This window comes from Eulemur rufifrons, chromosome 6, assembly GCF_041146395.1.
Source record: "Eulemur rufifrons isolate Redbay chromosome 6, OSU_ERuf_1, whole genome shotgun sequence".
NCBI classification, from domain to species: domain Eukaryota; kingdom Metazoa; phylum Chordata; class Mammalia; order Primates; family Lemuridae; genus Eulemur; species Eulemur rufifrons.
Window position 1 is genome coordinate 24,099,195 of NC_090988.1, and position 23,569 is coordinate 24,122,763.

A 23,569-nucleotide genomic window follows, 5' to 3' on the forward strand; every position below is an offset into this window, starting at 1 on the left:
TGAAATATTTGAATTTGTTTTGCTTGTTACTTACATTTCTTAATTTTTCAAGGTAAGAATGTACTGAATATTTTACTTTGAAAAACGTTAGTGAAATCATAGAACCCAACTGAAAAGTCACTGTACAGAGTAGGACACCAGCACTCCCTGTCAAAGACACTAATCTTTTTAGCTGTATTTCTCTCAGATTTAAAAAAGATACTGTTAAATATATTAAATTGAGACTTCTAAAATTGGAATGATATTGAATAAAATCCTTATTGACTCTGGAACCAGGTTACTGGATCTAGCAATAGAATTCCTGAATCTGATTCTAGATTAATTTGAACTTTGTGCTTTATTTGAAAGAATTTAGAGACCAAACTAATGTTAACTTTTGTTGAGGAAATCTTTATAGAGCAACATTATGATATAAGAAATAGAGTAGGTCCTTAAAAAAAATCAAGGAACCCAAAACATGTATTTTACACATGCTGGATATAACATAATTTATAGTAATTGAGTAGGCCTTCTGCTAGATATGACTTTGGTACAATATTTTTAGGGTTTGTATTGTTTTTTTTTTCTTAAATGTTCTATGTAATTTGGATATTTTATTGATTTTTCTTATAATATTAACTCACATTGTCTGCCTTAGAGAAGTTAACTGCCTAATAGAACATTTGTTATATGGGCATGAAGCTTGTTGGTAATTACTGATCCCACCATTAAAGATACTAAGTTGGATTGTTATTATACTTTAACTGGACTCTGTCCTTTTTTACTGTTGTCATGTGCCTTATGATTACATTGTGGTGACCCTATCTATAAAAAATAAAATTAGCCAGGTGTAGTGGCATGTATCTATAATCCTAGCTACCTGAGAGGCAGGAGGATTGCTTGAGCCCAGGAGTTAGAGGCTGCAATGAGCTATGATCATGCAACTGCACTTGAGCCTGAGTGACAGAGTAAGACCCTGTCTCAAACAAATAAATAAGTAAATGCACTTTCTATATAGTATATTCTTATCCATCATAGCCTTTTATCTTCCTCTCTCAAAGGGAAAACTTTTTATAATCTGTAGGAAGACAATCTTTTCCCCCAACTTGCTCGTGGCCAGGTTACTTTCAGTGTTTTTATCTGCTTCCATATCTCCTTCACCTCCATCTCTGAAGAAAAGGAAATGAAGCTAAATAAAATTAGTAACTATCCCCAGAAGGGATCCAGCCAAAGCTGGATCTGGAAGGTTCTGAGTTGATGGAGTATGATTGTAGCCTTCAGGTCTTGAGATCTGGTTTGCAGTGTTCATTTTTGAGAAGTGTCTTGGAGTCTTGGGGAGCAATGGAGGAAGATAGCTGTCTTGGGGAATTGTGGTGGCACTGGGTATAATTGCAAAGAGGCTGGGGAGTAGTTGGGATAGGCTAATCACCGTCCTACAGTAGCACACAAACCTGGTGTGGAAAAGAGTAGCTTGGCCATACTAGCAATTACTTGAAAAGTACCGTGCTTTTGCTTTCATGGAGAGCCTGATGTTTTAGCTATGTAAAGAGCACAGAAAGGGCAGCAGCTTCTGTGAGGGCCATCAGGTCCTCCTTTTGCCCAAGGAAGTTGAGCAAACATTCCCTTAAGTTCATGTCTTCCAGAGGAGTGGAAGCTCCCAACTCCTTAAATCTCTTTGCCTATATATGCTTGATAAATTGAAATAGGATAAGGAGAAAGAGGTGAATGTCCTGAGAGTGACCCCAGATCCCAGGGCAGAGTATACTTATTGGCTTTTCTTCCTTGCTGTTGAGAAGGTACCTCATAGGGAATTCAAGAACAGAGGTGGAGTTCTGCTTGCATGAGTGAGCTCCAGGTCCTAGGCTCTTAAATGATGGGAGGATTCATTAAATCAGCAGGGAGGTATGGTGACGCTTAAACTTTGTTTTGGCTTGGTGCGCTAGGTGGTCACCTCAGTGTCTGTTTGACTGGCTTGTGACAACTCTATTTGCCACAAAGCTGGACTCTTTCTGTGTCGGAGGCAGATGATACATGTTAGGAAGTACAGAAATTTTAAAATTTAGGTTTATGAAGTAAGGGAAACAGCTTTGATAGTGAAACTTTGCTGATAAGTTTATGAGTGACTAGAAGTTGAGAAACTACATGGTTTTATGCCTGAAATTCGGAATTGACACCAGGTGGCAGTGACGTCTTTTTGTTGAACATTAAAGCACACCCAGATAAATTTCAGAGAGGAAATCATAATTGATTTCTTAAATAAGAAAATTATTCTTATTAGTTATTTGAGTATTGATTAAACTTATAAAGTAGGAAATATTGTCTGCTAATACAATTTCTCATCTCACTTTTATTCCTCTTTATAAATTTCGCCACCAACATGAACTCTGATCTGTGGTAGGCTCTTGGTAGGTGTTTGATGAATGAATTTGGCCATATTTAAAAGAACAGTCTCATCAGGCCCATGGCAAATGCAGCTAAATGATTGAGGCATTCTTTCCCACTGAGCTCTGATAATCTTTTTAACAGAGTTAGCCACCTACTGTCATTCTAGAGTAATTGTCAAAGGAGGTGAAACTGATTTGTCATCTTGTATCTAGGAATAAATGGGTATGACCCAAGAAATTAAACTTGTATTAAATAATTTTTAATGATTAAAAATTGTTGCCCTCCCAGGCCATTTTCATGTTTTAATATACTTGCCTTTGTGTGCTCCCTTCAAGCCTTTGTTATTTCCCCAATGGAGTGATACTGCTGATTTAAAAGGCATTTTCTTGGGGCATAGCAACTGTGTGGTTACTTTTTGGTGCTGACGTACAATTTGTTCTCAGAATTCATCCTGTATGTGCCTTAATATGTTTTGTATACTGGGATGTATTTGACAGTTATACATTCCTAACAGTTTTGTAAACTTGTCCTTTGAGAATCTTCCTAAAATGTCTAAGTTTTTAATATTTTTAAAAATAGGTATCAGCTGTCTTTATTGTGACCCCACTGTAAGAAATACATTGGAACCCAGCACATGTGTATACACCATGAGCATATGTAACTGCATCGTCCTGTATTTTTAACCATACCCTATTTTGAACACAAGTGAATATAATGAAAACCCTGTTAAAATATTTATGTTGTAGTTTCTTAGTTGATTCACAGTAGTTAGATTTCACATGAATAATATTTCTGTCTATTTTGTAACATAGCAATTGCAATTCCTTTTAAGGGCACAATTAGAGAATGAAAAGAAGAAAAGAGAAATAGCAGAAAAGGAAAAGGAAAGAATAGAACGTGAAAAGGAAGAGCTAATGGAACGTCTAAGGCAAATTGAAGAACAGACATTGAAAGCCCAGAAAGGTAAAAGTTTCTTTTTGACAGCGGATTCAAAATTATTGCTTTGTTGTCAGATAGTAGCATTTCCTTGCTACTGTTAAATCATATTTGTGTTATATTGAATAATTGCATTTAATTGCTAAATTAATACTTAATGGAATCACATCATAAACATGTTTAAGGCACATTCAGTTTTAAAGTGCTCCTGTTCTTTCTCTTTACTTAAACATGCAAATATTTTTATATGTACTTTTTAAATACTATATAAATGACTATATTAATTTATACCTATTACTGTTCAGGGTTCCATAAACAAAAAACAAATACTTTATGGCATTTAAAAAAAAGCATTTATGCAGTGCTTTATGGACATTTAAATACTTCAAGGCATTTAAGTAATTTAAAGCAATTTCAGCTATTCTGACTATGTAAACTTTTCTTCAGCTCCTAAAATATTTGATTTCAGTGTATTAGAAAATACACAACACATAGACATGTTATGTTTTTTGTTTGTTTTGGGCAACATATTTGGAAGAACTTCTTAGGCAGTATATAATCAAAATGCTATAGTATATAGAAAGAACACACTGGATTTATAATGTGTGGCTTATATTAACTTTATACTAGTTTCACACAGCAAATATGGCGAGAACAAATAAAAAATATTGCACAAAATAAAATGTTTTGCTTTTTCCTAAGTAGTAGGATCATGGCAGGGGTGGGGGGTCATGTGAAATCTACACTGTTTATAAAACTAGATTCAATACCTGCTTTCTAACAAGTAGTAGAACCAGCTATTCACTTCTATTGATAATAGCCAATACAGGTTGAATATCCCTTATCCAAAATGCTTGGGACCAGAAGTGTTTAGGATCTGAGATTTTTTTCAGATTTTGGGATATTTGTGTTGTCTGGTCAATCATTTCAATTCTAAAAATCTGAAATCCAAAGATTTCCTTTGAAGGTCATATTGGCACTCAAAAAGTTTTGGATTTTGGAGCATTTCAGATTTCAGATTTTTGGATTAGGGATACTTGGGGTCTTACAAGGTTTATTTTCACTTCTTACTCCAGCCTACTGTGGTGGGGAGATGGTATCTCCCAGTAGGGGATAGTTGCAAGAGGGTAACTAGAGGGGGAAGTCATAAAGATTGCTATAAATCTGCAAGTTGACAATCATTTCAGTTTCAAGAGGATTGGATATAACATTTCTAAGAGAAATAGAAAAAGCCTGGGCTTTATTCTGACTCATTAGAAGACTCGCCCTCATAGCTATAAAAGACCTAGAAACTAATTTATTTTAAAGCCCAAGAGTAGTAAAGCATTTATTTGCAGGCCACAAGTTGGGCAGAAATTGTTTCCTGAGTTCCAACTTGATGCTGTTTCTACCACTCTAGGTGTCCTTTTTGTCAATCAAAACAGGCATTTTTGAAATGCCTACTTTGTGCTGCATTCTAGGAATACAAATATATAGCATACATGGGAATGAAGTCTGTATAGTTGGCAGAAATCTATACATAAAAATGTTAATAAAGTGAGATAATAAATACAGAGTGTCATGTGCAGTATAAGCAAGTTTTAGTGAAGAATGCTATAAAAAACCTGGATTGTACTAAAGTAACTAAAGTAACATTTGTGAAGCTAATCTGATTTGTAAGAAAAGATTAAATCATAGCATTTTATTTATATAACACCTTTTCTGAGAAAATAGTTGTTTACTAAATCTTTTCATCTCATTTATCTAGGGTGTATAATAAAAATATTAATGATTTACATACAGAAAACTACTCAAGTAAAGAAGCACTAAAGAATATAAGAATGATAGAATATAAGAAAGAATATAGAGCATCCCTATCAACACAATTTCAAATCAGTCATCTAAGGCAAAGGACATCCAATTTGATGTTGAGTTTTTTTTTTCCTAATAAAGCTGTCCCAGGTTGTCTTAAAAATCTACACAATTGTCTTGTAATTTATGCTAAAAATCTTCAGTTAAATGCAGTAAGTTTGGGCATATCTAGTTGTGATATTTAGTAGATTCATCTATAATTTTTTGTTTGAGAAGAAACTTTTTTATACTTCATTATTGTCCTTTTTAAAAAGTTTTCTATTGAAATCATTATTTAAATGAATCATTAAATAGAACCATTCGTCCATTTTACATTTTCATAATATGTCATTGTTAAATTATTTATCTTCATCATTTTTAACCATCTTGAGGATATATTGGTGATATATGAGATAAAATATAGCCAGACCTGCAGTCAGTTACTGTTCCAACAAATAATGAAGTGAATTCCATCTTCAGAAAGAAAAACATAGGCAAGGTTAATATAATGATTGCATTCTTTCTGGATACTTATTAAGCACCATGTGTACTATGTACTGTTCTGGGTATTGGGGATGCAGTACTGAACAGATAAGGTTCCTGTTCTCATGGAGCTCACATTTTATTGTGAGAAGACAGAGTAATACAATAAATAAATAATAAAATTATTTTATGTTTTAAGTGCTGTGAGGGAAATAAGCATGGTAATGTGATAAAAGCAGTAGTTTGGGTAGGTGGGAGGTATCCACTTTGGATATACATTGTTTACAATTAGGAGCAAAGCTTTAATTCTGTCATTAACTTGAAATCTGACTATAAGCAAGTCATTGTTACTTCTCAGTTTCCTTAGGTTCCTAATTTCTAAAATGGAAATAAGTAATCCTAGCTTTGCATTCTGAAATTTTTAAAAAAATCTATAGTTGGGTTTTTAAAAAAAACAAATGTTTTTAATTGAAGTACAGATAGATACAGTAGTTTGCATACCTCTTAGGTGTAAGGCCCAGTGAATTTTTACAAAGTGAATTTATTCCTTTAAGTACACAGAACAAGATACAGAAATTACCTGTACTCAGGGAGTCTCCCTTTTGTCTCTTCCCAGCCATTTTTCACCCCACGTGTGATTTATATCAATCTGAGTTATATCATCACAGAGTTTAGTCTTGTTTATTTTTTTCTAATAGCTTTGTTGAGATATAATTCATATACCATACAATTACCCATTTAAAGTATATAGTTTAATGGTTTTGAGTATATTCACAGAGCTGTGTAGCTGTCAGCACAATTTTAGGACATTTTCATCACCTTCAAAAGAAATCTCATACCCATTAGTGGTCTCACTCATTTCTTCTCAGTACCCCTTCCCCAAGCCACAGGCTATCACTAATCTACTTTCTATCTCTATATCTCTATAGATTTGCCTATTCTGGACATTTCATATAAACGGAATCAGGCAAAATGTGGTCTTTTGTGATTGGCTTCTTTCACTTAGCATATTTTCAAGGTTCATTCATGTTACAGTGTATCAGTAATTCATTCTTTTTTAATTGCTTAATATTTTATTTTATGGATATATTACATTTTATTGTTTCATCAGTTGAAGGACATTTGGGTTATTTCCACAGTTTAACTAATGTGAATAATGGTGTTATGAACATTTGTGTACAGGTTTTTGTTCATATGTTTTCATTACTTTTGGGTATGTACCTAAGGAGTAGAATTGCTGGGCCTTATGGTAACTCTATGTTTAACTTTTTGAGGACCTGCTAAACTCGTTTCTAAAGTGACTGTACCATATTGCATTCCTACCAGCAATGTGTGATTTCTCTGTACCCTCACTACCACTTGTTAATATTTGTCTAAGGGTTCTTTTTTTTTCCCCTTTATTTATTTTTTTCTTATTACTTGAGGAAAAGGGTTTTTTATGTATTCTGGATATAAGTCCCTTGTCAGATATATGATTTGCATATATTTTTTCCCATTCTGTGGGTTATCTTTTTACTTTGTTGATGGTGTTCTTTGTAGCCCAGAGGTTTTAAATTTGGATGAAGTCCCATTTATCTATTTGTTCTTTTGTTGCTTGTCTTTTGGTATCAGTCCTAAGAATAGTCTTGCCTGGTTTTGAATTATATATAAATGAATTCATGTACATGAATATGGCTTCTTTTGGCTCACACATGTATATAGCTGTGTCCTTTTACATTGTTTTGTAACATTCTATTGCATATATAGAACATAATTTTTCCATTCTACTGGTGATGGACATTTGAGATATTTCCAGGGTGTGGGGTTTTTTTTTGCTGGGGGGTGTTTTTTTTTTTTTTTTTTTTTTTTTTTTTTTTTGCCATTGTAAGGCTGCTATGAGTATTCATGAACATAGCATTTCATGTACTTATGTATTAATTTTTTGGAGGTACACACTTAGGTGTGGAATTACTGGATCACAGCTATCCTCAGCTTTAGTAGATAATGTCACTAGTTTTCCAAAGTGATTGGATCAATTTTTATTCCTACTACTAGTAAATGAAAGTTCATTTGCTCTATATCCTCACCACGACTTCTACCACTCTCAATTGTTAGGGTTTCTTTTGTTTGTTTATCCATTCTGGTGAGTTACAGTGAGTATATAGGTTGAATATCCCTTATCCGAAATGCTTGGCACTAGAAGTTTTTTTCAGATTTTAGAATATTTGCATTATATTTACTGACTGAGCATCCTTAATCCAAAACTCTGAAATCCTAAATGCTCCCATGAGCATTTTCTTTGAGCATCGTATTGGTGCTCAAAGAGTGTCCGATTTTGGAGCATTTTGGATTTTAGGATACTCAACCTGTAGTGCATTTTCTTGATGACTAATGATTTTGAGCACATTTGCAAGGGGCTAGATAGTAAATATCTCACAATTTATGGGCAACATGGTCTCTGTCCCAACTATTCAACTCTGCCATTGCAGTGTGAATGTGGCTATATCAATAATACCTAAACGAATGAGGATAGCTGTGTTCCAATAAAACTTTGTTTACAAAAAAAATAAAGGCATTCGATTGGGTTTGCTCCATAGGCCATAGTTTGCTAACCTGTTTTAACTTGATTAACCGGAAAGGAAAAAAACAGGGGAAGTCATTTTGGGGATATGCAATAATCCAAAACCTACATTTCTTTTGCCCGCTTTTTAATGGGGTTGTTTGATTTTTTTTCTTGCTGATTTGCTTGAGTTCTTTATAGATTTTAGTTACCAGCCCTTTATTGGATGTATAGCATGCAAATATTTTCTCCCATTCTGTAGGTTGTCTATTCACTCTAATGATCATTTCCTTGGCTGTGCAGAAGCTTTTTAATTTGATCAGGTACCATTTATTTGTTTTGTTGTTGCTGTGATTGCTTTTGGGGTCTTCCTCATAAATTCTTTGCCTAGGCTGATGTCTGTAAGAGTTTTTCCAACATTTTCCTCTAGAATTCTTATGGTTTCATGCCTTAGGTTTAAATCTATTGTCCATCATGAGTTGATTTTTTGTGAATGGTGAGAGGTGCGGATCAATCCTGTTTCAGTCTTCTACATGTCACTGTCCAATTTTCCTAGCACCATTTATTGAATAGGGATTCTATTCCCCAGTGTATGTTTTTATCTGCTTTGTCAAAGATCAGATGCCTATATGAAGATGGTTTTATATCTGAGTTCTCTGTTTTGATTCATTGGTCTATGTATGTGTTCTTTGTGCCTGTACCCTACTGTTTTGGTTATTATGGCCTTGTAGTATAGCTTGAAGTCTGGTAAATCGATGCCTCCCAATTTGTTCTTTTTGATTAAGGTTGCTTTGGCTATGCTGGGTCTTCTCTGGTTCCATATAAAGCATAGAGTTATTTTTTCTAGATCAGTGAAAAACGATATTGGTATTTTAATAGGGATTGCATTGAATCTGTAAATCACTTTGGGTAGTATAAACATTTTAACAATGTTGATTCTGCTGACCCATGAGCATGGTATGTTTTTCCATCTGTTTACGTCCTCTGCTATTTCCTTCCTCAGTGTTCCATAGTTCTCCCTGTAGAGGTCTTTCATCTCCTTAGTTAAATATGTTCCTAGGTATTTTATTTTCTTTGTTGCTATTGTGAAAGTTATTGAGTCTTTGATTTGGTTCTCAGCTTGACTATTGTTGGTATATATGAATGTTACTACTGATTTGTGTACATTGATTTTGTATTCTGAGACCGCTGAATTTATTAATTCCAGTAGTGTCCTGGCAGAATACTTGGGGTTTTCTAGATATAAGATCATATTGTCAGGAAAGAGTGATAGTTTGACCTCTTCTGCCCCCATTTGGATGCCCTTGTGCTCTGGCTGAGACTTCCAATACTATGTTGAATAGAAGTGGTCAAAGTGGGCAGCCTTGTCTGGTTGCAGTTCTAAGCGGGAATGCTTTCAGTTTTTCCCCGTTCAGTATAATGAACAGAAACTTTTCAAAAGGCAATAGACTAATGGCCAGAAAACATAGGGAAAAATGCCCAGCATCTCTAATTATCAGGGAAATGTGAATCAGAACCACAATGCGATATGACTTAACTCCAGTGAGAATGGGTTTTATCAAAAAGTCCCAAAACAACAAATGTTAGCATGAATGTGGAGAGATAGGAACACTCATACACTGCTGGTGGGACTGAAAACTAGTATAACCTCTATGGAAAGTAGTATGGAGATACCTCAAAGAACTAAAAGTAGAACTACCATTTGATCCAGCAATCCCACTACTGGGTATTTATCCAAAGAAAAAAAAAGACATACAATAAAAAAGACACTAGCACTTTAATGTTTATAGCAGCACAATTCACTGCTACAAACAACCCAAGAGCCCATCAGTGTACATGAGTGGATTAATAAAATGTATATATACACCATGGAGTACTACTCAGCCATAAAAAAATGATGAACTAATACCTCTTGTATTAACCTGGATGGAACTGGAGACCATTATTCTAAGTGAAGTATCACAAGAATGGAAAAACAAACATCATGTGTACTCACCATTAAATTGGTACTAATTGATCAAAACTTATATGCATATAGGAAATAATATTCATCAGAAAACGGTGGGAGGAGGAAGAGGGGATGGGTAAATTCACACCAAACAGGTACAATGCATACTATCTGGGGCATGGACACCCTTTTAACATTGACTCAAATGGTACAAAAGCTTATGTAACCAAAATGTTTGTACTGCTGTAATATTCTGAAATTAAAAAAAAAAAAAACCCACATTCTAGAAAAGACTAGAGTGGATTTGATGTTTTCAGAGTTCATTTTCAACATTTTAAAAAACTTAAGACTTTTTGTATAATTTTTAACACAAAACAGCCAGTTCCTTATTTATCATTTTTCAAGTTGATATTTATTATGAAAAGCTGATAAAAAATAATGAATATTGGTGAATATGTATTTCAGAATTTAACTTTATAACCTGGACTTATTTCTTTCTTGTCTCATAGTACAGAAATAATTTTTACTATGAGAGGAAATTAAGCATTGTTTTTTATTATGGCAAAGTACAATAAAATTTACCATCTTACCCATTTTTAAGTGTACAATTCAGTGATATTAAATACATTCATAATGTGCAGCCATCACCACCATCCATCTCCATAACGCTTTTTTTTTTTTTTTTTTGGAGACAGAGTCTCACTCTTTCCTGGGGCTAGAGTGCCGTGGTGTTAGCCTAGCTCACAGCAACCTCAAACTCCTGGGCTCAAGCAATCCTTCTGCCTCAGCCTCCCAAGTAGCTGGGACTACAGGCATGCACCACCATGCCCGGCTAATTTTTTCTACGTATTTTTAGTTGTCCAGCTAATTTCTTTCTATTTTTTATGGTAGAGACGGGGTCTCGCTCTTGCTCAGGCTGGTCTTGAACTCCTAAGCTGAAACCATCCGCCTGCCTCAGCCTCCCAGAGTGTCCATAACTCTTTTTATCTTGTAAAACTAAAACCCTGTACCCATTAAATGATAATGCCTCATTCCTCCCCTCCCCCCCAGACCTTGGCAACTACCATTCTTTCTGTCTATGATTTTAACTGCCTATATAAGTGAAATCACACAGTATTTATCTATCTTTTTACGACTGATTTATTTCATTTAGCATAGTATCCTCAAGGCTCGTCTATGTTGTAGTATATGTCAGAATTTCTTTCCTTTAAGGCTAAATAATATTCTCTTGTATGTATATACCTCATTTTGCTTATCCATTGTTCTGTTGGTGGACACTTGGGTTGCTCCCGTGTTTTAGTTGTTGTGAGTAATGCTGCTGTGAACATGGCTGTTCAAATATCTCTTTACGACCATGCTTTCAATTCTTCAGTTATTTGCTTGTTTAGACGAATGATAAAGCCATGAGCTTGTGGGCTGTATTTTATATATCAGTCAATCAGATAGAAAGAATGATCAGAAGAAAAGTTTGATAGGCTAGTGTTGATTGTCCAAATGGTAGAAGACAGATTCTAAAATGAGTAATCCTAGAATTAACTGTGGTGTATCCAGTGCTATATATGTTTCACCTTCATAGCCAAATAGCCGCATGAAATTTTTATGTTACTATGTCAAGAATTTAAAGCCTAACCAAAGAGCCAATTTTCTTGTCCAACCTGTTTAAAACCCTCAAAGTCTTAACTGCAATTACTTAAACAAGTTCTAATTAAAACCAACAAAATCAAGAATGGTAAGTAAAGGCTTGTCATTACAGTTAGCTTTCAAACCTCACAGCATATAAATTTTCAGTTTTTCCTCTTTTCTAAAGTATACCATAAGGGGAATCTTCTTTGTAGGACATTGTACTCTCTTAGTAGATGACATTCTACTGTCTTCTGTCACAGAACCTACTTATTATTAAATAAGAATTGTCAAAATAGTGTTTAATACTTTAAATTCACTTAAAATTTTTCTGGTTTTGTGCTAATAATTTCCTTCCTTGTTCAACTCTTTGGAATAAGAAAAGAGTATTAATTTTATGATCTATACACTTAAGAATTAAAATTGATGTCATTCATGTCCAGATATTACTTCAGAAGCCTTAGGAATGGGTATGTACCAGTAACTCACAATTTTCAATAATTCATATAACTCACATCAAAATTCCTAGTTTGGGTCAGTGAGCATTGTTTTAAATCTTAATCTCTTGGGTTTACTTACACTTCAGATAAGTAAAAACTTGGTTAAGCTTTAAAGTGTGTTATTTTGTAGATTTCTGAAACACGGCAATTTGTTTCACTGAGGTCACAACTTTAAATGAAGACATCATTTTTTAAAAAGAAGATAAAAATATCTGCTTCTAGCCTTATGACATAACTTGAATTACAAAGGATTTTCATTTCTTTGCATTTTTGAATTATGTGACAGATTTTTTAAATTATTAGGCTTTTGCCAAGTTAAAAATGAGTATATGTGTATTTATAATATATCTGTGCTAATTGTTAGACACTGTACCGATGAGATTTCCTCCTATTTTATCTTCTTTTAATGATGAGAATAATTGGAATTAATCATTGTTGTCGGGGGGGGGGCAATACATATATTTGACAGAACTGGAAGAACAGACTCGAAAAGCTCTAGAACTGGATCAGGAACGAAAACGAGCAAAAGAAGAAGCAGAACGGCTTGAAAAGGAGCGTCGAGCTGCTGAAGAGGCCAAGTCTGCTATAGCAAAACAAGCTGCTGACCAGATGAAGAATCAGGAACAGCTAGTAAGGGACTGTCTTAGTTACATCTTAGAGAAAAAAAAAAAATTTAAAAGCATAGAGTGAACTTTTAAAAAACCAACCAACTAAGTGTTTTATGTTTTCTGAAAAGCAAACCAAAGACAAAAGTAACTTAAAAACATTGAGTGGAAATAAACCTAAAAATTGTATTTCTGCCTAAAGAAAAACATAAAAATAAAACAGAATAAAAGACATTTTTCTATAGATTGTTTGTAAATGCAGTCTGTTGCCAACAAAAGATTTTGACTCACTTAGATTTTGGACAGGTTCTATAAGTCACTTGGCATTTTTATGCTTTAGTTATAAGTTGATACTTTATGTTCTAGTTTCTATAAGATAACTATTGGCCATAATTGGTTGGGTTTTTTGTTTATTTAGTGGAGTATGCATGTCACTTAGAAGATCCTGGATTTAAATATAGTTCAGGCATTTACTTGCTACGTGTCTTTGGGTCTTTTGAGCATCAGTTCCCTCCCTTTGAAAAGAGGAATGATACTGCCTAATAGGATTGTTTGGGGAATTAAATGATTTGACAAAGGGCTCTTTAAACTATCAAGCATTATATAAATATGATTTTTTCTTTTGTGGACTTTAGCAAATAGCTTGTTTACTGATAAAAGTTAAAAAAAAAAATAGCTCCTAAGTTACACATGTTAGGTTCTTGGTACTGAAACAGGATTAATTTCTTGTCTATAGAATAATAAAAAAAATTTGTTTCTATATTAGCTCATTACCTCCAGGACCTACTATAAATAAAATATTTAATATCTTACAGAAATAATTGCCTTTTTTAAAAATGGAAAGGCTTAAGAAAAATGTATAAAATAGCCCAAGCTTGTGCATTAAAACTTTGTTGACCTAACATATCATAAGATTAATCAAAATATATTAAGTTTTTTAAGTCTTGGTAATCATCTTGTTTATTTTAGGCAGCAGAACTTGCCGAATTCACTGCCAAGATTGCACTTCTAGAGGAAGCCAAGAAGAAAAAGGAAGAGGAAGCTACTGAGTGGCAACACAAAGTAATCATTTGTTTGTTCATTTACTAGCTTTCATTGAATAGCTATTTTGTACCCAGAGTATGCCCAAGAGTATGCTGACTATAGAGACAATTATGATACTATCATAATTTAGAGGGGGAAAGATACATACATGTGTTTGTGTATTATAAATATTTATTAATGTAAGCTAAGTACCTTGGGAACACAGAAGAGGTGATTAATTTCTGTGGGAACAAGATAGGTGTTGGGGGAAACCCACATATGTTTAAGCCGAGTCTTGAGTGATAAATAAGATTTTGGGATATAAAAGATTGGGAGTAGTTAGGGACTGGATAGGTGGTCATTCTAGACAGAACTGAATGAGTATAGAAAGTATGAACATACATGATAGATTTGAGGACAGCCAGTAAGCAACCAGAGCTTAGAGTATAGACAGGTTCAGAAATGTTGGGAGATGTGGCTGGCAAGTTAGATAATAGAAAATTAAGGTATGAAAGGCTTTAAATAAATGCCCTGCTAAGGCAAAACAGTAGAGAATATCTGTAGACTTCAGGCTCAGATTTTGAAACAGGATTTTAACATGATTGGGTATTATTTTACGAAGATAAGTTAGCAACCAGGATGAAGGATGAATTGGATAGTGAATACTTAAGAGCTGAAGACCCAAACTAAGGATGTGACAATGAGAATGAAGAGGAGTGAAAAGAGTTAAGAGACATTTTGTGGTAGACTCCAAAGGGCATGGCAACCAATGATTGGTCATGAAGTTGAATTAGAGGAAAGGGATGCAATGAAGTTGATACTGAGATTTCTAATACGAGTTCCTAAAAAGATGAAACCACCATTGTCTAAAGTAGCACACAGGTGTAAAATCAAGAAGGCTGAGGAATATAAGATAATGAGAGTTTAATTCAAACTTTACATGACATTAACTCTTTTTTTTCTTTGAGACAGAGTCTCACTCTGTTGCCCGGGCTAGAGTGCCGTGGTGTCAGCCTAGCTCACAGGAACCTCAAACTCCTGGGCTCAAGCAATCCTTCTGCCTCAGTCTCCCGAGTAGCTGGGACTACAGGCATGCGCCACCATGCCCGGCTAATTTTTTCTATATATATTTTTAGCTTCCATATAATTTCTTTCTATTTTTAGTAGAGACGGGGTCTCGCTCTTGCTCAGGCTGGTCTCGAACTCCTGAGCTGAAACAATCTCCCGCCTTGGCCTCCCAGAGAATTACAGGCATGAGCCACCGCGCCTGGCTGACATTAACTCTTAAATGCAACAATAATAATAATTTTTTATGCCCAAAGAAGATATATAGTTATATATGATGAGTTTTTGCTACAATAAAATGCACTTACTACAGAAAACAGTTTTCTTTCACTCTTAGGTAAATTTTCTTTCTAGCAGTTTAAATTTTATTGGGAAGATTTGATTTATTGAAAATTATGTGTGTGTATATGTATAATGCTACAAAAGGAATAAAATTCTGTTAATCTCCCAGATACTGTATTTTTGTTATTAGAATTTTACAGATCCCTTTTAGGGATGATTTATGAACTTCAGAGACATGTAAACTTTTAAAAATGCTACAGATGCAAATCCTTGAATTAAAGAAAATTAGAAAATATACACAAAAGAAAATTACATTCTCACAAACTAAGATCACTGTTGTAAAAGCCTAGTGCATATCCTTCCAGGATCTTTTCTGTTAGTGTGTATATATACATACACGTTTATATATTCAAAATGAGATCTTACTGTGCATACTACTCCATTTTAGTGAATTTTCATCTCATCCAATATTAGACTATATTAATAATTTCTCATTTACCCAAAAAATCCTTTTATGGCTAATTTGCCAGGCTAGTGTTCAAAGTAGGACTTTGCATTGCTTTGTTTGCTCTGAGTCTCTTTTAATGTAGGACAGTCTCTTCTTTTATGATTTTGATTTATTGAAGATACCTGCACATGTCCCACCTCCTATATTTGTTTAGTTGCTTTCTCATGGTGTCATTTCAGCTTGTCCTTTAACCCCAGTATTTCCTGTGAGCCAGAAGTTAGATCTAGTAGCTTGAGGAATAAAAGTTTTTGACTACAATGCTTCAGGGATGAGACTTCCATATATAATTTATCATCTCTGCTGAGCACTTGAGAGTAAAAGAGAATGTTAATAATTACACCAGGGCACATTGTAAAGCCAGACTCCAGGTAAACTAAGACAATATGATCACCCAAATAATTGGTAATATTGGATACTTCAGTTTATCATATCAGAAGACACTTAATATCTAGTTAACCCATCATTAGTAATTTTAATTGATCATTGGATTAGAGTATTGACAGTCTGATTCTTCTTTTGTTTGGTTATATTTTCCCCTTTGTGGCTCAAATGTTATCTATTTAATATTAGGTGTGGCATTCTTCAGCATTATAGGAATATCCATTTATCATCATCCATTAGCATAACAATTTTAGCAAAAATTGATAATCCTTGCCAGAATTAGTAATTAGGGTTTGCAAATGATGATTTTTTTTTTTATTCAAAAATACTTTAATTCTATAAAAATGCTAATGATCAACTCAGCCTTAAGGGTCTGGCCTTGATATTGATTGCTGCTGACTTATCAGTGAGGTGGTGGCTGAAGTTTGGGGTGGCTGTGGCAATTTCTTAAAATGAGAAAACAAAGAAGTTGCTACACTAATTGACACTTCGTTTCTCAAAAGATCTGTCTGTAAAATGCAATGTTGTTTGATAGTATTTTACCCACAGAAGAACTTCTTCCAAAATTGAATTCAATCCTCTCAAACCCTGCTGCTTCTTTACCAATTAATTTTATGTAATATTCTAACTCCTTTATTGTCATTTCAACAACATTCACAGCATTTTCCCCAGGAGTAGATTCCATTTCAAGAAACCACTGTCTTTGCTCATTGATAAGAACCAACTCCTTATCCATTAAATTTTTATTATGAGATTTCAGAAATTCAGTCACATCTTCAAGACCCACTTCTAATTCTAGTTCTTTTGCTATTTCTACTGTATTTGCAGTTACTTCCTCCACAGAAGTCTTGGACTTCTTAATTTCATCCGTGAGGGTTGGGCTCAATTCCCAAACTCCTATTAATGTGGATATTGGGACCTTCTCCCATAAATTACAACCATTCTTATTGGCATAGCAAATGATGATTTTTAAATTTTTGTCTCTCCCACCTGCTGGCATTCTTCTATAAAAATAGAGCTTTCATCAATAGGGCCAATTTCATTGCCTTGAAATATAGTTTCTGTTAGAAAGGCAGGATAATTTCATCCTTTTAATTACCAATTTTTAAAGTAAATTGCTCATAAACTTATTTTTAATGTTTTAGGCTTTTGCAGCCCAGGAAGACTTGGAAAAGACCAAAGAAGAGTTAAAAACTGTAATGTCTGCCCCACCTCCACCTCCACCTCCACCAGTCATTCCGCCAACAGAAAATGAACATGATGAACACGATGAGAATAATGCTGAGGCTAGTGCTGAATTATCAAATGAAGGGGTAATGAACCATAGAAGTGAGGAAGAACGTGTAACAGAAACACAGAAAAATGAGCGTGTTAAGAAGCAGCTCCAGGTATTTAAAATTTGCAGTTGTATTCACATTTAAAATATAATTTGCAATTTCCCCATCTAAGACAAACTCATTTAAAAAGAACATAGGATTTTTAGAAGCCTTGTGATTGGTTTGTAAGTGGCCTACAGTCATGGTTATTTCATTTCTTCCATTGTATGACCCCATTAACAAATGTTGTTAGCTTTGTATAATCAGGGCTTAACTAGTGAGTTATTTAATTATAGCTTGATCCATTTTAAGAGGTAGAAAGTTTTCTAATGCTTTGTTAAAAAAACAAATGAATTTAGTTTTTAAACAGTAAAATGTACATTGAAAGGCAATGATACTTTTAGACTACATTAAGACATTACATAATCTTATTTATTCAGATTTTGTAATGGCAAAAGGTCAGTTTATTAAATGTACATAATTAGATCAAAATAGGGAATTTTAATATGAAGTCTTTATTCCTAGTAAGTTATTTAATATTTTAATTGGTGAAATCTTTATTAATAAAAGAAAATGAGGCAATATTTGCAATAAATATATTAAGACTTTGGGGAAGGCTTCCTTCATGCTATACATTTTAGATCTTGTAATGTTACTCTAAAATGACTCCATTGAACTTTTTTTAAGTCTTTTCCAGTATTGGATGAGAAAGTTAAGGAAATTTAGAATAATATGCAAAGTATCTTGGTTGTTAAAGGCCATGGGTATTCCTTCCTTGCCATTACCATCACTATTACTAAAAGTAAAACAAACACGCTTCAAAGAAAAAAGTTTCACAGTGGAAATTTTAATATATTAAAAACTCAGAGATTTGACATATGTATATGTATTTTTGCATCTTTAAACCATTTTCGTAAACTTTTTAAATCTGAGAAAAAAATAAGTCATACTTTTTATTTTTTAAATATAGGCATTAAGTTCAGAACTAGCTCAAGCCAGAGATGAAACCAAGAAAACACAAAATGATGTTCTTCATGCTGAGAATGTTAAAGCAGGCCGTGATAAGTACAAGACTCTGCGACAAATCCGACAAGGCAATACAAAGCAGCGTATTGATGAGTTTGAAGCAATGTGAGAGCTGTTATTTTGCATACATGTTCTTCATAAGCTGAACCACCAACAGAGAAAAGCAGGCCTTTGCAGATGTGATGGAATGCATCCCACCTTGCCAAAGCACTTATATCAGTTTGACCGTGGTGGCTAAAAGACAAATTTAAGGGGAGTTCTTCAACATTAAGGCAGTGTGATGTCATGCTTGATTTTCATTTTCTTTTGGGTCAGGGAATGGAGAACGGTGTTCCATCACTTCCCTTGACATTTTTCACTTTTCATTTTTTTTCTGTTGAAGCTTAACACTAATGATCATGTCTGACAAATGTGTTTGTTTGGTTTGAGCACTTTGTACATTTTAAAGGATAATGATTACATTTTAATGAGTGTTTTCCTTGCCCCTTCCATGTTTAACCTGGATATCTGTCCACATTCTCTCTCATTTAGCATTTTCTCATATCTGTGCCCTTCTCATATCCTGCCATGCCCACAGCCATAATTCTGCCATCACAGAAATCAAGCATTGTTTAAAACGATGGTAGGTAGCAGAGTGGACAGTCTTTGATCATTGTGTAGAAGATGGCTATGAATCATGAAAGAGATTAAAACATTTAATAGTATAGTATACAATTGGTGGTTAAGTTTTTTAAATCCCAGTTTAATTCTATTATTGGATATTTGATATTTGCTTACTTAACTGCAGTCATCTTTGACAGCTAAATTGATTGGTGTTTCATCTCCTATGATCCTACGATGGTTTTCTTTGCTTGCCGATTCAGAGGTGTAGACAGCAGGTTCCCTAGGAGAGTTTGTTGATAAAACAGTCTCTTAAAGATTTTTTAAGTTTTGTTCTTTCCTAGATTGATTTAGCAAAACAAAGATTAATAAAAGAAAGTGTACATTTGTTGGTAATTGCTTTTAATCGTTTTACAAAACCTGAGCATTTCTGGAATGGTGGCATATGAAAACAGCAGTCCCAAGAAGGGGACAGTAATGTAATACTACCTCACTACTACACCTGTGATGACTGGTGGTTAAAACACAATGGAGTGTGTAAGCTATCTGTTTTATAATTCATAGTGATAGTCTCAATCATTTAGGAAGACTTTTGAAATTTCATTTTCCTTCAGAATACCTTAGAGTGCTAAATTTTTAACTGCCTTTTTGTTGAGTCAAACTGTGGGACTCTGATTTGTATTAAAATTGTAAGCTCTCACTGATATACTATCTTCCTGGAGGGGTGTCGTATGGCTGAGGAAGTGTGTGTGTCTGTGTGTGTGTAGAGAGAGAGATGTTATCCTTGTAGCATATGAAGTGTGTCTGTACCTTCATTTCTTGATATAATAGTTACATAATCATTTTAGTATATTTGGTTTCTAAATCACTGCTTATTTTTTTTCAATCTCTAAATAAAAATGCTTAAATTTGGTTTGTTAATCCTATTTTAGAAATTATAATTTTAGTTTACATTAATTTCAATTAAATCTTACTGAAGAAATCTTTCCAGTTAGAAAGATGTTCTGATATTCACATGTTCTAACATTTTCTTTGTTGTAAAACACCTAGATTTGAAGATACGGAAAGCCTTGTTTTCTCTGTGTGGTTCAGCTACTTTCCATTTGGTATTATGCATTCAAATTTACATTTATCTATTAAAATTGCCATTTTATTAAACATTTTTCATGCACAGTAGATTCAAGTTGTGTCTGAAAATATCTCTTGTGCTTTTTTGATTGTGCTGACTTTAAAAGGATTAATCTGGGCAGACATTATACAAAGGAAAGGTTGCAGTTAATATATTTTTTGGACTTTGTAGGACAAAAGATAACTGGTTAACCTTGAAGTGACTGTTGTACTGTGGTTGTGCACATGCTTCAAAACCCTATGGAAGAGAATGTTCCTACTTGTACATCAGAGGAATAGGTGGACCCCTACTAGTGATACTTTGAAACATAAGTGTTCACCTTAAAACAATTGCCATAATAAGTGAAAATCTGGATTTCCATTGGATTTTTATCAATTTTCCTCCTTTTGAGTTGTGCACACTACCATTGCTACATCAGTTTGATACAGTGTTGAAAAATTACCAGTTATATTTGCTGTTTATAAATCTATTTGTAGATTAGGATTAAAATGGATTTAATCCATTTTTAAAGCTGTGTGAATTTTTCTAAACGATAACAACCATTTGCAATGTGGGTCTTCATAGGGATTAAACCAGTTATAACTTTTATCCTTAGCAGTTGAGAGCACATGTTCCTATAGCAATGTAAAAATACACTAACGAGTATTTGGTAAATTCCAGTAGGCTTTTGCCATTAGCATAATTTTGTGTTGTACAATTAAGTTACAGTTACATCTCTAATTTTGGATAATATTCATTGGTTAACAATAAAGTGACAAAAGCTCATGCCTTCAAGGTCCACTGTTGTTATTTGACATGGATTTCCTGTATATTTCCTGATCATTATAATCTGTCAGAGCCATGAATCATCACATCTTAAAAATGAGAAGTGGATAGGAAAACTTTTTAAATCCTCATAGATTAACCTTTCCCCCAAATTTTACCTCTTTTGGTATGGAAGTAATAGTGATTAATTCTGTGGAAAAATCATTAAATTGACTGTCTTGACAACAGAAAGTAATTTAGGATTTCTAGTCATTGATTTTATTATGTAGTATTTAGTTTCTTTTTCCTGAGGGAGAAAATAGTTTCTTGTCATTGATTCATCTCACTACTAAAATTTTAATATTCTTTAACTGTATACTAAGTGCACTTATTTAAATATATATTTTTATTTTAAAGCTGTGTTACAGAACAGTTACCATAAATCTAGAAGTTAATTGCTTTTTTAAAAGCTTCTTACTAATTTTAACATGATTCTTAAGTGATGTCTGTTCTAAAATAGTAAAAGCCAGGGATCTTCTCAGTTATTTAACTGTCACTTTATTATTTCTATTCTCAAGGGCAGGTAATGATTACTTTGATCCTGTCAGAAAAGAAAAGGGAATTTTATATAATAATATTTTGCTTTATATCTAATTGGAGTTTTTAAGAACTAGAATCGCCACTTACAAAGTTATCTTAGACTTTATTGGAACTTGCTCTTGATTATCATTAGAAAAATGTTTCATTATTAGTGTTGTGGTTTTTAAAAAATTTCCTACCACTGTGTATCTTACTTTTGATCACCTTGTTGATTAAATGTTTTTAGAAATAAAAATAAGATAAACTTGAAATTCAAAAGCATCCCATTTTAAGTAGACACAATAAGAAGTCTTTTTAAAAATTAAAATTTGAAACTAAACTATAAAGAATTACTAACTTTAGCATTAATATGCTGAGCTGATCAGTAAACCATAACCAAGATATCATTAATAAGAATAAGGGAAAACAGTTAAATGTGGAGCTACACTGGTAGACAAATTCCTCTCTTTAAATTTGTTATAAATTAACAGAACTTTACCATTTTTTTTATTTTATGCCCTCTTCATTCTTTTTTTAACTAGAAGATAATCTATCAAATATTCTAGTGTGCTCTATCATGTGAAGTGACAGTATTTTAGAACTTTCAAAAGATCAGTGGATTCTGCAGGTGTTTTTGATAACTTCATAAAATGTTCAGCCAATCTGACTCCTCGAATTCTACACTGGTGGCTAGGAAAAAATTGGCTCACAATAAAGTTCCATATGTCAAAGCTTATCACATTCTTATCCCTGGCTTTTCCAATTAATTAATTTAAACTCCCATTTTTTTCCTTAGTAGACCATGTTAATATGTTCATCTGTCAAGATTTTAAGAGCTGCCATTTTCCCTGTGGAAAGATCATGACTCTTTACTTCGTCTCTCACTACTTTGTCCTTAAACTCCTGTGGCACAGAGTTTGGGGTAATAAATACTGCTTTGGAGTTGAAGTATCCATTATGATTTTGTGCAGAATTTTAATGTTTGAGATCATGACTAAGATAATTACCCCATGACATATCCTGTGCATTCAGGTTTATGTTTTGGCCCTGGAGATTCCTAGCTACTCAATGGCTCCAGGTTCTTACTTAATGATCTTCATCTAGCCAATAATAAGTGCCTGCTATAGTCAAGGACTTAGAAGCAAGATTAGAATGACTGTGACCCTTTATTTTGGCCTGTATTAAAATATGGACCTTCAAATAATTTATCTTAGCTCTTAGATCATTTGCATTTATCTATTACAATATCATTTCTTTCAAAATGGCAGCCATATTATTGATTCATGTTATTTGTATGCCCAGATTCCTCCATGCTTGTAGCTAGCCAATTGCTTCCATTCGTGGCAATTTATTATTTTTAATTACCCTATTCTAATTGTTTGTACTTTTATTTAATGATCATTTAAAATTCTGGATTTGTTTTGATATTTATGCATGTTATTTAGTTTGCTCCTAAATACAGTGAATACTGATTTTAGTTTTTTATCTTTACTAAATCAATCATAGCCAAATGTCCATCTTCCTAGAAATACGGAATCTGAATTTCCGAGATTATTTATGTGACTGTCCTTGGAAAAGTTCCTTTTGATAAAACAGATTTATTAGATGAAATTCGTATACTTTGTTATGTATGCCATGCTATCCCTATTTTTCCAACTTAAATAAGATGTTTTATCTTGTTTTAGATCTAGAAATGCATGTATTTCTTGAAATCATAAGGCGATGTCTGTTTTCCTTTGTTTTTATTTATATTGAAAAGTCTATGAAATTCAAGCCTAGCATTTGAATCCTATGTGCCACTGTTCCATTTATATGATTTTAAATTTTAGCTGTTTTGTCTAAATGATAACACTTATGAGATGAAGGACACTGCTACAACATAAGGAATGTCAATAGCAGGAAAATGAGTGACCGATAGAGGATATGAATACTCAGCATAGGTTTCTCAAGTATGCTTGTTTTCTGATAAATTACTTAATTTTCATTTCATAGACCAAATTTTAAACATTGGTTAATAAAAATATTCTAAGAGATAGTCTCTAATTGTAAAGGTTTTTCTACCTTTATGGGAAGATTCATTTTATACCCAAC

The 23,569-nt window shown here is 33.4% G+C and overlaps 1 protein-coding gene across 2 annotated transcripts in view; it reads left to right on the top strand.

Annotated features, from left to right (window-relative positions):
- Nucleotides 1-23,569, top strand: part of RDX (radixin) — a 77,669-nt gene that overhangs the window by 34,599 nt on the left and 19,501 nt on the right. For both annotated transcript variants that reach the window (XM_069470918.1, XM_069470919.1), the window contains 5 exons: nucleotides 3,197-3,327; nucleotides 12,690-12,850; nucleotides 13,795-13,887; nucleotides 17,230-17,472; nucleotides 18,371-18,531. In XM_069470918.1, the coding sequence (XP_069327019.1) occupies nucleotides 3,197-3,327; nucleotides 12,690-12,850; nucleotides 13,795-13,887; nucleotides 17,230-17,472; nucleotides 18,371-18,531 (789 nt within the window). The remainder of the gene's footprint in view (nucleotides 1-3,196; nucleotides 3,328-12,689; nucleotides 12,851-13,794; nucleotides 13,888-17,229; nucleotides 17,473-18,370; nucleotides 18,532-23,569) is intronic.